Below are 13,326 nucleotides of genomic sequence, written 5' to 3'. Positions count from 1 at the left end.
GCAGATGTGGGGGTCTCTTCCGCCTCCGCCATAGTGAAGACCATGGCGAAGGCGGAAGAAAAAGAGTGCCCCCACGGCACAGACCTGCCCGCGACCCCCCCCCCCCCCCCAGGACCCCGGAGCTGCCTTGTCCCGCCGTTCAAAAGGTGGTTTGATTCACGCTGGCGGGACAGGCATTCCAGCAGCGGGACTTCGGCCCGTCGCGGGCCGAAGAATTGGCAGGGGTGGGCCCGCGCCAACAGGCGTGGCGCAATTCCCGGCCCCGCCGATTCTCTGGTGGTTGAGACTTTGGGACACGGTGGGGGCGGGATTCACGCCAGCTCCCGCCCCAGATAAGAGAGCCTGAGAGGTGGCATGGTGGTGCAGTGGTTAGCACTGCTGCATCATGCGCCAAGGACCCATGTTCGATCCCGGCTCCCAGTCACTGTCCATGTGGAGTTTGCATATTCTCCCCGTGTCTGCGTGGGTCTCACCTCCACAACCCAAAACATGTGCAGGGTAGGTGAATTGGTCACGCTAATTTGCCCCTTAATTGGAAAAATGAGAAAAAGACATGAGAACACCTTGGCTTTCTTTTTCCTTCTCCTCTCTAGCCAATTGGTGTTACCATCTTGGCTGAGCTTAGCTTAATCAATATAAACTCCAGATCAAACCTGGGATCCCTCAGTGCCATTACGGGGGACAATTGTGTTCAAGGTGCAACTCATCTCATTCTACTGGAATGGAACGTGCCAGCTTTAGTTCACTGAATGGGGAATATTAGTTGCAAATTAAGTCTGTTACTTGACAGGAAAAACTGAAGAAATAAATTGCCACGTGGTAGGGCAGCTGCGCGAGAACTTGAATATTGCTGAAAAAAAGAAACATGCTGTCAATGCTTTTAGTCTTTTATTCATCAAGGCAGACACAAGAATGCCAAATTTGAAAGAGAACAGTGGGTGCAACGTTTCCCACAATTGCAGTGTTGCTTCAGGCGAGAAACATTGTGTAAAACTTGCCGGTTTCAGATGCCTTTTCTCGCCTGATTAAACAGCACTCTGCGCAATTTCAAAGTGCCAGATGAGTATCACACAGCCAGCTAGAGGTGTGGGGCCTAAACATGCCGGTAAAGCCTGGATTCTGAGAGTGGGGCGCACCAATATCAAAGTTGAAGTTAAGGGCCGCCCCTCCCCCTCACGGAGACCGATACCCCCTGGCGGATAAGGGGTACACCCTCTAACACCCACACACAGAAGGGACATACTCCCCCGCACACTACTCAAGAGTTGTTCAGCAAGTGCTGCCCAATCATGGAAACACATCAAACATTATGTTCTGAGTTTTGTGGGCATGGGCTGGTTGAATATGATCAGTACTCTGCCAGTTGTTTGAAAGTATGTCCTACACACCTGGCATTGCACAAGTACTTAAATTTATAGAGCACATTGTTCATTTGTTTCATCAGCAGAACAGTCTTTCGGCTTAATGGCAGCATCCTGTTAGTGCTGGCCTGATGCCTGGCATGCAGGAACCTGCGCTCTGCAACAGATGTCGAGACACTGCGCGGGCGATTCTCCGAGCCCCGCGGCGGGCCAGAGAATCGGCGCCATTTGCGCCGGCGCGTTTGGCGCAGCGACGGCCTCTGGAATCGGAGGGGCCTGCCGATTCTCCGGCCCGGCCGAGCGGCCACTCCGACATGACAGAGTCTCGCCGGCGCCGTTCACGCTTGGTCGCTGCCGGCGGGAGCTCTGCGCAAACGGTCGGGGGACAGCCTGTGGGGGGGGGGGGGGTGCAGGGGGGCTCCTTCACCGGGGGGGGGGGGGGCACCTCCGATGGTGTCTAGCCCGTGATCGGGGCCCACCAATCGGCGGGCCGGCCTATCTCTCCCCCACCCCCCCCACCCCCCCCGGGTCTAATTCCTGGCGCAGCCGCTCCCTGAACACCGACCCCATGTTGGTCGGCGCCGGCGCGCAAAAGAAGTCCCCCGCTCATGTGCAAGTTGGCGGGTTCCAACTGCGCATGAGCGAGTTGGCGCGGCGGTAAGGAGGCTGGTGCGGCGTGAACCGGTCCAGCGCCGTGCTGGCCCCCTGTAGGGGTCAGAATCGTACGTAACCAGGCCCGGTTCGCGACGTCATGAAATGCGTTCACGACGGCGCGAACTCTTGGGCCCAATATTGGAAAATCGCCCCCTGCATCTTTTAAAATATATCCAGGCTTTGCATCTCTTTAAAATTAAACAAATGCATGGGAAACAAAAGCTCGGTGGTGCATTCTCAGCTCGAGTAATCAGAACTGACAAGCCAACCAACCAGCACCCTTGTCTCATGCAGGATAAATTATTGCTCCCTTTGAAATTTGGCACTCTTGCATCAGTCCCTATGAGTGCAAAATAAAAAGCTTCAACAGTACTTATTCCCCCGCAATAGTTACATTGTGGTTCAAAATGAATTGTGCCAAATTACAGGAGGTGTTACGGTTTAAGACAACAAACAATAGGCAGAAATTGCTTTGAAGAGTGAGAGAGAACTGAGGTATTATAACCAGAACTGATATTTCTGCAGAGTATAAGAGCAGATGAGACCATATTGCTATCAAGAGCCTATGGTGGCAAAAATTTGGTAGTGTTCTGAAATGTCTCCATTCAATTGATGGTCTAATTCAAATGTGTGCCGATAATAAATTGAAGCCAAAAAATGGCTCCATTCGTCATCCCTTATTTCCTTCACCTTGATATGTACAAACGCCGACAAATTTTGCAATTATCCTTAGCATTGAGATACAAAATACTTACTTCACAAATAAATGTTGTTTTGTTATGCTCTTGACTTAGCATAAGCTGCTTCCTTGATGTGCACTCTGATAAAGGAAGGTTCAGACTTGGAGATAACTTTAACACGTTTATTAAACTATTAACAATTCTCCTACTTGGATTCAACGCTACTGTTAATCCTGCATTAGCTACTCAGACTGACGAACCAGTCTGCTACAATCCACGTGGTGGGAGTGATGTTCAATCAACCCTGTGTCTGTACTCACTGAGTGTCTCCACTGGAAAGAGACTGAGCATGTGTCCTTTTAAATGGGTTGGTGTAATGCCCTCCTGTGGTAGTGTCACCTCTGTGTGTATCGTGACTGCCCATTGGTCATGTCCTATCTTACTGACCTATTGGTTGACTGTCTGTGTGTCATGTCTCTGGTGCTCCCTCTAGTGTCTAGCTAGGTGTAGTGTATGTACATTAACCCTTTGTGTACTTACAGTGGTGTATACGACCACAGGTGTGGCAACTAGGGGCTTTTCACAGTCATTTCAATGCAGTGTTAATATAAGCCTACTTGTGACACTAATAAAGATTATTATTTATTGATGCGTTATATTATGGAGATTGTATTAATTTATTGACTCTCTCACCTTTGTAGGGTTTGCCATCCACAAACAAAAACAGTGTTGGGTACTGCTTTTGTATGGGCTCTACAATGGAACCAACTTTATACACAAAATCATCGTGTTCAAACTCATTTTTGTTCACCAGCAGTACTTTGTCATGTCTTAACTCTAGATGCACTTTGTAATCAGCATTCTTCTTCTTCTTGAGTTGAACAAAAGTAGCATCAAGGGATTCAATGCAAGGCCATTCCTTTTGAAATAAGGGTATCAGTTCGTTGAAAATATCTTTCCGGAATGGCATCAGAACCTGGTTCTCGTAAAAGCACAGAAATATCTCCCTCTGTTTACGCTTGAACCACAGATGGTAACACTTGGACTCTGGATTGGCACGCACAACTAATTTTAGGCTTTTCATAATGTCCAGCAACTCAGCTTTCAGCTTTAGCGTTTCAATTGACCAAATATATTGCAGGAGGTTTTCTGAAAATTTTCCAGTGTTGACTAGTTTCATCCACTCACGTTGAATTGGAAATGGTGCAGTTTGTATTTTTGGTGGTGGCATACAGTTGATTGGAATCAAAGCAGCCATGAGATCAATGAGCCACTGAGGATCCAAAACCAAGATCGGGTCAGAATAGTATGCAAATTTCATGCAGTTCAAAACTTGCAGGGCAGCCTGTACTTGAAGTTTCTTGTCAGCGCTGCTCACTTCTATACCTTGGGGACTGCCCATTATCTCATACCATGGCAAGTACAGATCTGAGCACAGCAGGTATTTCTCCGTACAATGGAGAATGTGGTAGTACAATTTTGCATGACACAAAGCAATGTTATGTTCAAATGCAACCTGTCTGGAAAGTTTCTCAATGGCTGAACGTAGATCGCTGTATCCAGTCCCCTGGTCATGGTCAACAGAGTTGTCAACGGTGAACGTCTGATCATAAAGTACACCGGATGGGAAATACTCTTGAAGATAATTATATATGGTACTCAAAGCCTCTTCAGCCTTAGGACGAAGGTGAAAACACAAGAACATTTAAATTACATGAAATAAAATAGCAGAACAAATCTTAAGAATGATGTGGTATTAATTGCAATCAGGAAAGGGCCAGATTTACATACAGAACAGAAACAGGCTATTTGACCTGATTGACTCTATGTTAGTGCTACTTCTCACATTAGCCTCATCCTAATTTCAACTAACTCTATCAGCATATCCCCTCTTTCTCCCTCCTGTGCTTATTTAGCTTACTCTCAAAGGCATCCCTTCCATTCACTGGGAAGCTCCACATATCCATCCATGCCAAAGGACTATTTTCTTGAACAATAAATTAAATATAAACCGATAACGACGCTATTTGCACTCCCAACGCCTCCTCTGCCAAGAATGCACAAACCAAGTAAAAACACTGAAGACCACCGAATCCAAGGGAAGTGTAAATAAATACATGCTTTTGGAGGAATGATCCAGTGGACAATGTGCACCAAAATCCAGCATGCTGGAATAGAGGGACAACTGAGATGTAACTTCTCCCCACTGAATTCTTATTTCAGTGAAGCTGTGAGGGAAGACACTGAGCTTGAAAAAAAGGGGAGAAATGCAGACTCACACAGTGGAAGTGAGAGTGTCTGATCATTGCTGGCAGCAGGCTGGAGAAATTTGGCACCATCTTCTCCAGGGTCTGAGATTTGTTGCACTCTGGTGTGATAGAGGAATCGGAGAAACCTTGCTGATTCGATGACTAAAAACCCACATTTGTGGAATGACCTTCAGCAGGTCCTTTAAGGAACACTGCAGGCCACTCTATGGGTGCGACTCAGTGACTCCGTTGCACTCGGCGTGGATTCGGGCGCAACGGGTAAATCGCGCACGAGCTCCACGTCGGGCACGAAACCCCATATGAGTCACCTGATGCACTCTGCCCTGTGATCTAAATATTTAAAAAAGCATAATTTCATTATGGATTCACACGGCACCCGGGACTCATCGGGAGACCTCGCCAGGACGCCGTTTAGTCCTGGTCCACACAAATGTGGACCAGTTGTAACTGCACCCGGGGGGGGTGATGAGGTGTGGCGGAGTCTCTCAGTGCCAGGTTGACACTGCCAGGGGTCGGGCCCAGGCTCCGGGGGGTGGGCGCCTTACCCATTAGAGGGGGGGTTAGAGGATTCTCGGGGACCTCCCCAAGGTTGGGAGAGGGTGAGCAAAACCTTAGAGGTGGGGGTGATGGGGGTGGTGGAGAGAAACCAGGGCTGCCAGTCAAAATAGCTGATCTGCAAGATGTCTTTCCTACTGGCAAGCTTCAGAAATCCCTCCAAGTGCAGTCTCGGTGGGGAGCAACTCCCCGAAGCCAAAAACAAACAGCAAGCGCGGTTGGAAAGCAGCATATTCCTTGGTTCTGCAGCCGCCACGAAATACTCTGCAAAACCGCCGTTCAGCAGACTTTAACTACAACTGAATTGCGCCCTATGTTTTGTATAACTGAGCTTGCACAGTATTCACTCTGCCATCAGTGCTGGAATATTTTAATAGCGTCCCATAGAGCCCTGACTTGCCTTGTGTTAGGATCATTCTTCTTTAAATAATTTGAGATTATAACTGTTACAATTTTATATCTACACAGAAATTCTTAGCATTGGAGGTATGTGTTAAACACACATTTTACATGTTTCGATACGAGTGAATAAGTATTGAACAATGTTATGTTCAAGGCATTAGTAAAATGTTCAAATGAACACCTACTGCTGGGAAACCTTTAGATTTAGGACCATTCAGTGTCTCGAGCTATTCAATAAGATCATGGTTGATCTGATTGTGGCCTTAATTCCATTTTCTTGACCTTATTGATCAAAAAATTGATTAACTCGGTGTTGAATATATTCAATGAACCGGTCTCCACTACTCCATGGGGAAGAGAATCCCAAAGTCGAATGACCCTAAGTGAAAACAAAATCCTCCACATTTCTGTCTTAAATGGGACACTTATTGTTAATCTGTGCCCCCTATTTCTAGACTCCCCAAAAATCCTCCGAGCACCCATCCTGTCAAGTCCTCTCAAAACCTTTTTTGTTTCTAAATAACCTGCTCAACCTTTCCTCAGAAGTCAACCACTTAATTCCAGGAATCAGTGATTTAACCTTCTCTGAACTGCTTCCGATGCAATTATATCTCTCAAACACAGAGACTAAAACTGTACACAGTACTCGAGGCAGTCTCATTAAAGTCTTGCGCAGCTATATCGTGGCTTCCCTACTTTCCTCTCCATTCCCGTTGCAGCAAAGGTTGACATTCCATTTTCCTTTCCAATCACTTGCTTTACATGAATGCTAGTCTTTTGTGATACGTGTACCAGGACATACAGATCCCTCTGAGGCACAGATTTCTGTAGGCTCTCTCCATTTTGATAATATTCTGCTTTTCTATTATTCCTACCAAAGTAGACAAGCTATATTCCCCCCCCCCCCACCCCGCCATTATATTCCAACTGTCGAATTTGCACCCACTCACTTAACCTATCCTACCTCTTTGCAGACTCGTTGACCCAAATTTTCACAAAGAGCGAAAATCTCCATGCCTTAGCCAAAATGTCACCAGAGCACCAAATCCAAAAGTCCCATCCCCATATCTGGCGGCCACCATTTTTGCTGGGGAAAGGGCTGGGTACTTTGCACATAAACTGTTAATGGAGACAGCGGCACATTTAGAAGTGCAACTGCCTTCACTCAGAAGCAATTCTCGTCATCGGGAAGGAGAGTTGCCCAGCAAACCTAGAGTTAGGGACCCAACATTGGAAAGGGGGATCCTGCAAGGAGCCATGCCCTACTCTTGCTTCTGACCTCCCCTCTCCCCAGTGACACCCTGCTCACCCACACTCACCTCTCTCCAGAAGGCCATTGGCGATTCCTAGTGAAGGTCCTTATGTAGTACTGACAGTGGCCACCGTTCCTGGTGGTGCTGCCACTACTGCATAGCTGCTGGCCTCCCATTAGCCTGTAGCTTTCGGGGCAGGATTTCTGTCCTACTGATGCCTTAATTGAAATTAAATGAAATGAAAATCGCTTATTGTCACAAGTAGGCTTCAAATGAAGTTACTGTGAAAAGCCCCTAGTCGCCACATTCCGGCGCCTGTTCGGGGAGGCTGTTGCGGGAATTGAACCGTGCTGCTGGCCTGCCTTGGTCTGCTTTCAAAGCCAGCGATTTAGCCCTGTGCTAAACACCCCCTGTGGCTGAATGGGAGGCCCAATGCTGGTAGACTAAATTACATTGGTCCTCCCAGAAAAAAGCAACATAGTTCTTCATTCTGTGGGCAAGGCCCCCATCACTCACATTAAATCCTGGCAGATGTGTGAATGGAGGGTCTGAGCTATTCAATTCAGTAGTGGCACGTAAAGAACTAATACTCACATTTATGCAGTCATTGGCAAAGGTTCCAACCAGAATGACATGGTGGGTAGTCTGACTATCTCTGCAGATGGAGGAAATACACCTGATCCAGTAGTCAAGGTACTCTAAAATTAGATGTATTGTATATCTGAATAAATGAAGTTTTCACAATGCAATAAGAAACCTTATCCACATATTGCTTGCCTGCCGCTTTAACAAAAATCCCTCGTTAACTGCTTGACTTAAGAAAAAGGCTGCCCTGCAGCAATAATGTCAGCAGCCAAAACAAGCAGAGGGTGCAACCGGCTTCCATTGCTCAGTGGTCAGGGGTCTCACCCTTGAGAGCTGCCAGCTACTTAAACTTGCTGGCAGCTCTAGTAGTCTCAGTAGCACCAGAACACAGTAGTGGGCACAGCGGGAACTGCAAGCAAGCCACCATTCCCCTCTCTGCCTCCTCCGCCCCGACCACCCCAATCCCAAACCTTCCGCCCCAATCTCTCTATAATATTCAGAACCACTGTGTTATATCAGTGAATAAAAGGATTAATCCACCAGTATTAAATTAATTTATCTGCCAGTTTAAAGAAGTGACACTTTAAAAAAAAATTAGTTAACACTCTTCTAAAAATAGCAAAGGAAATTCATATGAATGCAGTAAGCCACATGCTTAAACTTAAAAAATAGAGGAAGAAGACAGTTCAGATTAAAATGCTTTATCCAAGGATGGAGAATGTTTAGAACAGATGGTCAAGGGAAACATAGAAACATAAAATATAGGTGCACGAATAGGCCATTCGGCCCTTCGAGTCTGCACCACTATTCAATATGGTGATGGTTTGATCATGCAAATTCAGTATTCCACTCTCACTTTCTCTCCAGACCTCTTGATCTTTTTAGCCACAAGGGCCACGTCCAGCTCCCTCACGGTAGCATAGTGGTTAGCACTGTTGCTTCACAGCGCCAGGGATTGATTCCCACTTTGGGTCACTGTCTGTGCGGAGTCTGCATGTTCTCCCTGTGTCTGTGTGGGTTTCCTCCGGGTGCTCCGGTTTCCTCCCACAAGCCCCGAACGACGTGCTGTTAGGTAATTTGGACATCCTGAATTCTCCCTCTGTGTACCCGAACAGGCGCCGGAATGTGGCAACTGGGGGCTTTTCACAGTAATGTCATTTCAGTGTTAATGTAAGCCTACTTGTAACACTAATAAAGATTATTGTTAAGAATATATCCAACGAACTGACCCCATCAACTTTTTGTGGCAGAGAATTCCACAAACTCACAAGTCTCTTCTTGAATGGCTTACCCCTTATTCTTAGGCTGTGAACCCTCTGTTGTGTTAATCACCCTGGGGTAACACGGACTGCAACTGGATGCAGTTGTACTTGAAAGTAGACTCCAAACTTTGGTGTTAGCTCAATACGCTTTATTGAACTTGTTAAGCAGTGCACACAGTTCACTGTGGGTTTGGCACTCTACTAATCTAAGCGTGCTTACTATAACTAACTAGACCAGATGAGCTCTGAGCCACGTGTAGAAGGTGCTAACTGATATATACACCCTGACTGTCACTACAGTTGTCACCAGTGGAAAGAGGCAGAGTGCTGATGCCTCGTGTGTTTTATAGTGGGAGACCACCCTCTAGTGTTCTGCCCGGTGATTGGTTGTGTTCAGTCCTGTGTGTTGATTGGCTGTACTGGGTGTCTGTCACTGCCTGTCTGTATCTCATTATGTGCATGAGTGCATATCATGACACCCTAGTTCTGGACGTACCCAACATCGGGAACATTCTTCCCACATCTAGCCTGTCCAGTCCCATCAGGATTTTATATGTTTCTATGAGATCCCCTCTCATCTAAACTCCAGTGAGTACAAGCCCAGTTGATCCAGTCTTTCTTCATATGTCTGTCCTGCTGTCCCAGGAATTAGTCTGGTGAACCTTCGCTGGACACCCTCAATAGCAAGAATGTCCTTCCTCAAATTAGGAGACCAAAACTGCACACAATACTCAAGGTGTGGCCTCACCAAGGCCCTGTATAGCTGCAGCATGACATTCCTGTTCCTATACTCAAATTCTCTCGCTATTAGGCCAGCGTGCCATTAGCTTTCCTCACCGCCTGCTGTACCTTCAGCGACTGTTCCCCCATGACACCCAGGTCTCGTTGCACTTCCCCTTTTCCTAAACTGCCACCATTCAGATAATAATCTGCCTTTCTGCTTTTGCCACCAAAGTGGATAACCTCACATTTGCCCATATCATATTGCATTTGCCAAGTATTTGCCCACTCAGCCAGCCTGTCCAAGTCACCCTGCAGCCTCTTTGCATCCTCCTCACAGCACACACTGCCACCCAGCTTAGTATTGTCTGCAAATTTGGAGGTATTGCATGCAATTTCTTCGTCCAAATCATTAATGCATATTGTGAACATCTGGGGCGTCATTCTCCGACCCCCCGCCGGGTCGGAGAATGGCCGTTGGCCACCGTGAATCCCGCCCCCGCCGAAGTCTCCGCTCCCGGAGATTGGGCGGGGGCGGGAATCCGGCCGCGCCGGTTGGCGGGACCCCCCGCTGGATTCTCCGGCCCGGATGGGCCGAAGTCCCGCCCAGGAATTGCCTGTCCCGCCGTCGTAAATCAAACCTGGTATTTACCGGCGGGACCAGGCGGCGTGGGCGGGCTCCGGGGTCCTGGGGGGGGGGGCACGGGGCGATCTGACCCCGGGGGGTGCCCCCACGGTGGCCTGGCCCGCGATCGGGGCCCACCGATCCGCGGGCGGGCCTGTGCCGTGGGGGCACTCTTTCCCTTCCGCCTCTGCTACAGCCTCCACCATGGCGGAGGCGGAAGAGACTCTCCCCACTGCGCATGCGCGGGAAACTTTCAGCGGCCGCTGACGCTCCCGCGCATGCGCGGGGAAACTGACAGCGGCCGCTGACGCTCCCGCGCATGCGCCGCATTTCCGCGCCAGCTGGCGGGGCAACAAACGCCATTTCCGCCAGCTGGCGGGGCGGAAATCCCTCCGGCGTCGGCCTAGCCCCTCAATGTTGGGGCTAGGCCGCCAAAGATGCGGAGACTTCCGCACCTTTGGGCCGGCGCAATGCCAGTCTGATTGGCGCTGGCTTTGGCGCCAGTCGGCGGGCATCCCGCCGTTGGGGGAGAATTTCGCCCCTGAAGTCCCAGCACTGAACCTTGCGGTAGGCAGTAGGAATAGTTGTTTCAGTAAATTGAGAAGCGAGTTGGTTAAGTTACCTGGTAAATATTTGAGAGGGGAGCTTGAGAAATAATGTGAGCTAATAATGCTAGTTTTTTTCTTTCATATATTGATTGTATTTCAGTATACACTTAACAGGCAAAATTGTAAATCTTTCAAAGATTGGAACCCAACCTAAGAAAAATTTCTGAGTGGGAAAATTTAATTAACTGTCAAGGCACAAAATTGAGTGGGGATTCAGGCCTCAGAAAATTTGGGTTGCACACTTTTTAAGTTCTACTCATAACAGTATGAAACATAAACTAAGTAACGATATGTTGTCACGTGAGAGTACCTTTAAGAAATGAATGTTTAAGCAATGTACCTTTAAGAAATGGAGCTGATCATATTACTGAAGTGATGTCAGAAGGTGGGGGGAGCTGGGCTCACTTCTGCTTTTGGTTTCAGTTTGAGGAGAAAGCTGGGAGTGTCTGTGTGTTTTGCTGAGAGCTGCAGGAAGAAACAGAGCTGGTCTGTTGATGTCTGCAAATCCAAAGACTATAAATATATTGAATGTAACCTCATGTCTGTTTTGAAGGTTAAAGTCTTTTGGATGTTTAAAGGAACAGTTTGAAGGATCATTTAGTGTTGTAGTCTTTTGGGGTTATCTTTGAAGTAATGGGTGTTAAGATATTCAATGTTTGTTTTTTAAAGGTTAATTTGAGTTCATAGAATAAACATTGTTTTGTTTTAAAAACCATTTGCCCATACTTCCTGTATCACACCTGGAAGTACGCCGTGTGCTTCCCACACCACAATCTATTAAAAGTCGTGGTTCAGGTGAACTCCATGATACACTTTGGGATTCTCTAAATCCTGGCCCATAGCAATTGGGGGCTTGTCCAGGATAAAAGTCTATCTATTGGATTGGCTTAGTGAACTTAAAGACAGTGAGCGGTGCGCATATTGTGGTTGCTCTTCAGGTGTGGTATTTTAGTTTAAGTGGGGAGTGTGTTGTGGACAATGGCTCTTTCAGAGGCTCAGAAGTTTTTGGGGGTGGAGACGGTCACACGCAGCACCTTACGGACAGAGACTAAAAGCAGACTGTTAGATTTGGCAAAAACATTGCAGTTAACATTACCTGACAAAATGCAAAAAGATGAGGTAATTATGGCGGTGGCTAAGCATTTAAAGTTGCCTGAGATACAGGCTGACTCATTAGAAATGGCAAAGATCCAGTTGCAGATTAAGCAACTTGAACATGGGAAAGAATTAAAGCAGCTTGAATACGAAAGAGAGGGAGCGGAAAAAGAAAGAGAGAGAGAGAAATATGGAAGAGAGAGAGAGGAAAAAGAAAAGGAGAGAGTAGAAAGGAGAAAAGAAAGAATAGCCCTAGCAGACCGAAAAGAAAAAGAAAAGGAGATACAGATCAGGGAAAAAGATAAAGAGAGTTTGAACTTCAGAAAAAGGCCATGAAACATGGCAGTCAGTTAAAATTGGCAGATGTAAAGGGAAACGTACAGTTGGATGATAGTGATGAGGATAGTGAGAAAGAGCGTCATAGTCGAAGGCTTGGTGGGAATTTATTTAAATATGTCCAAGCATTTCCAAGGTTTGACGAGAACAAAGAACAAAGAACAAAGAAATGTACAGCACAGGAACAGGCCCTTCGGCCCTCCAAGCCCGTGCCGACCATGCTGCCCGACTAAACTACAATCTTCTACACTTCCTGGGTCCGTATCCCTCTATTCCCATCCTATTCATGTATTTGTCAAGATGCCCCTTAAATGTCACTATCGTCCCTGCTTCCACCACCTCCTCCGGTAGCGAGTTCCAGGCACCCACTACCCTCTGCGCAAAAAACTTGCCTCGTACATCTACTCTAAACCTTGCCCCTCTCACCTTAAACCTATGCCCCCTAGTAATTGACCCCTCTACCCTGGGGAAAAGCCTCTGACTATCCACTCTGTCTATGCCCCTCATAATTTTGTATACCTCTATCAGGTCTCCCTTCAACCTCCTTTGTTCCAGTGAGAACAAACCGAGTTTATTCAACCGCTCCTCATAGCTAAAACGAGGTAGAAGCCTTTTTCATTTCATTTGAGAAGGTAGCTAAACAAATGAAATGGCCACAGGACATGTGGGTATTACTGATTCAAACAAAGCTGATAGGTAAAGCTAGAAGTCTTTGCATCACTACCGGAGGAGGTATCTGGGACGTATGAGGAGGTGAAAAAATCCATCTTAGGTGCATATAAACTAGTGCCTGAAGCCTACAGACAAAGGTTTAGAAATTTAAGGAAAGAATTTGGTCAAACATACATGGAGTTTGAAAGGCTCAGAGTAATTTTGATAGGTGGATAAGGGCTTTGAAAATAGAACAAACGTATGAAGCT

General features: G+C 47.1%; 1 protein-coding gene across 1 annotated transcript in view; it reads right to left on the bottom strand.

The window, feature by feature from the left end:
- The window catches only part of LOC140427908 (uncharacterized), a 56,161-nt gene that overhangs the window by 21,029 nt on the left and 21,806 nt on the right, over positions 1 to 13,326 (bottom strand). The window contains exons 8-9 of the mRNA XM_072513757.1: positions 7,770 to 7,873; positions 3,389 to 4,370 (exon numbers count right to left, since the gene is read on the bottom strand). Of these exons, the coding sequence (XP_072369858.1) occupies positions 3,389 to 4,370; positions 7,770 to 7,873 (1,086 nt within the window). The remainder of the gene's footprint in view (positions 1 to 3,388; positions 4,371 to 7,769; positions 7,874 to 13,326) is intronic.

This window comes from Scyliorhinus torazame, chromosome 8, assembly GCF_047496885.1.
Source record: "Scyliorhinus torazame isolate Kashiwa2021f chromosome 8, sScyTor2.1, whole genome shotgun sequence".
In the NCBI taxonomy this organism is placed as follows: Eukaryota; Metazoa; Chordata; class Chondrichthyes; order Carcharhiniformes; family Scyliorhinidae; genus Scyliorhinus; species Scyliorhinus torazame.
This window is presented reverse-complemented; position numbering and strand designations above follow the sequence as displayed.